The following is a 1,356-nucleotide window of genomic DNA, read 5'->3' on the forward strand; positions in this document are numbered from 1 at the left end:
GTTCTTCCTTCTGGTTTCCTCACTCAGCACGCTGTGCAAACACTGGCCTTCTTGTTCAATATCCTGGATCATTCTTCAGGACTTTCATGTGAATTTTTCCACAGCCTGGATGTGTGGGGAGTAGGGGAGAAAGCGTTTGATTGGCTCACTCTTTCGTCCAGGCTCGCCCCAAACTCACAGACAATCCTTCGACTCCAATTCTTTAGCATCCCCTTGCTCCAAATGCCTGGCGCAGAGGCGTGAACCTACATGCTTAGCACCATTCTGGTGTCTTAGTTCTTTTTTTGAGTGAAAGCTCATGATTTTATTGTCTTCATAACAAGGTCAGCTTAGAACTGGATCACTTGGCCCTTTCTCTTCTTATCACCTCCCAGTTCAAAATGCTTGCATCTCTTAATAGCCAGCATCCTCTTAGATCTGCAGTTGGGCTCCACACATTCCAGTCTCAGCACAATCTTCTTTGTAGTTTTCGCCTTTTTGCGGAGAATAAGCTTAGTCTGCCCACCATAGCCACTCTGTTTCCTGTCATAACGCCGCTTTCCCTGGGCATACAAAGAATCTTTGCCCTTCTTGTATTGTGTCACTTTGTGGGGTTGGTGCTTGCCGCATTTCTTGCAGAATGTCCAGCGGGTCTTAGGAACGTTCACCATGTTGGCGGGTGCGATTTCGGCACAGAAAGAAGCTGGTGTCTTAGTTCTTGATTTAAGTATCAACTTCTTGAGTTCTCATGTAAGTTAATTTCATTTGAAATCCTCTCATAGTTTCCTGTACATTATTTTAAAGATACTTCTTAAAGTTTCTAAGGCAAATTATGTAATTATTTCTGTGATGTCTACCTCTCCCAAAGAGTTAAACTGGTGATAATAGGGGCAGTGATCAACTGGGTTAAACTGCTGGTGAGTGGTACTTAGGAGAAACGGTCATTATTTGTTATAAAAGAATACGTGAGTGATTATCCTGAATTCACTGAAGAAAACTTATTACTGAAGAAAAACCAGTATTTTTGTTTTGGTTTTTTTTGTTTGAAATTTTTGATTGTTTTTAATGAGCTATATATTTTTCTCCACTCCCCTCCCTTCTTCCCCTCTCTCTTTTACCCTCTCCCATGATCCCCATGCTCCCAATTTACTCAGGAGCTCTTGTATTTTTTATTCCCATATATATTAGATGCATGTATGCCTCTCTTAGGGTATTCTTTGTTGTCTATGTTCTCTGGGATTGTGAATTGTAGGCTGGTTTTTCTTTGCTTTATGTCTAAAAGTCACTTATGAGTACATATTGTATTTGTCTTTTTGGGTCTTGGTTACCTCACTCAATATAATGAGAAAAACCAATTTTAAGGTTCAATAATGCCCT

The 1,356-nt window shown here is 40.6% G+C and overlaps 1 protein-coding gene across 1 annotated transcript; it reads right to left on the reverse strand.

Moving 5' to 3' along the window:
- Positions 1-289: 289 nt before the first annotated feature.
- LOC125390370 (large ribosomal subunit protein eL42-like) lies at positions 290-675 on the reverse strand. Its single transcript, XM_048419347.2, has one exon. It carries the CDS (start codon positions 648-650, stop codon positions 330-332), a length of 321 nt encoding a protein of 106 aa, XP_048275304.1. The 5' UTR covers positions 651-675; the 3' UTR covers positions 290-329.
- Between the last annotated feature and the right edge of the window lie 681 nt (positions 676-1,356).

Source organism: Myodes glareolus, chromosome 13 (assembly GCF_982192425.1).
Source record: "Myodes glareolus chromosome 13, mMyoGla1.1, whole genome shotgun sequence".
Lineage (NCBI taxonomy): Eukaryota > Metazoa > Chordata > Mammalia > Rodentia > Cricetidae > Myodes > Myodes glareolus.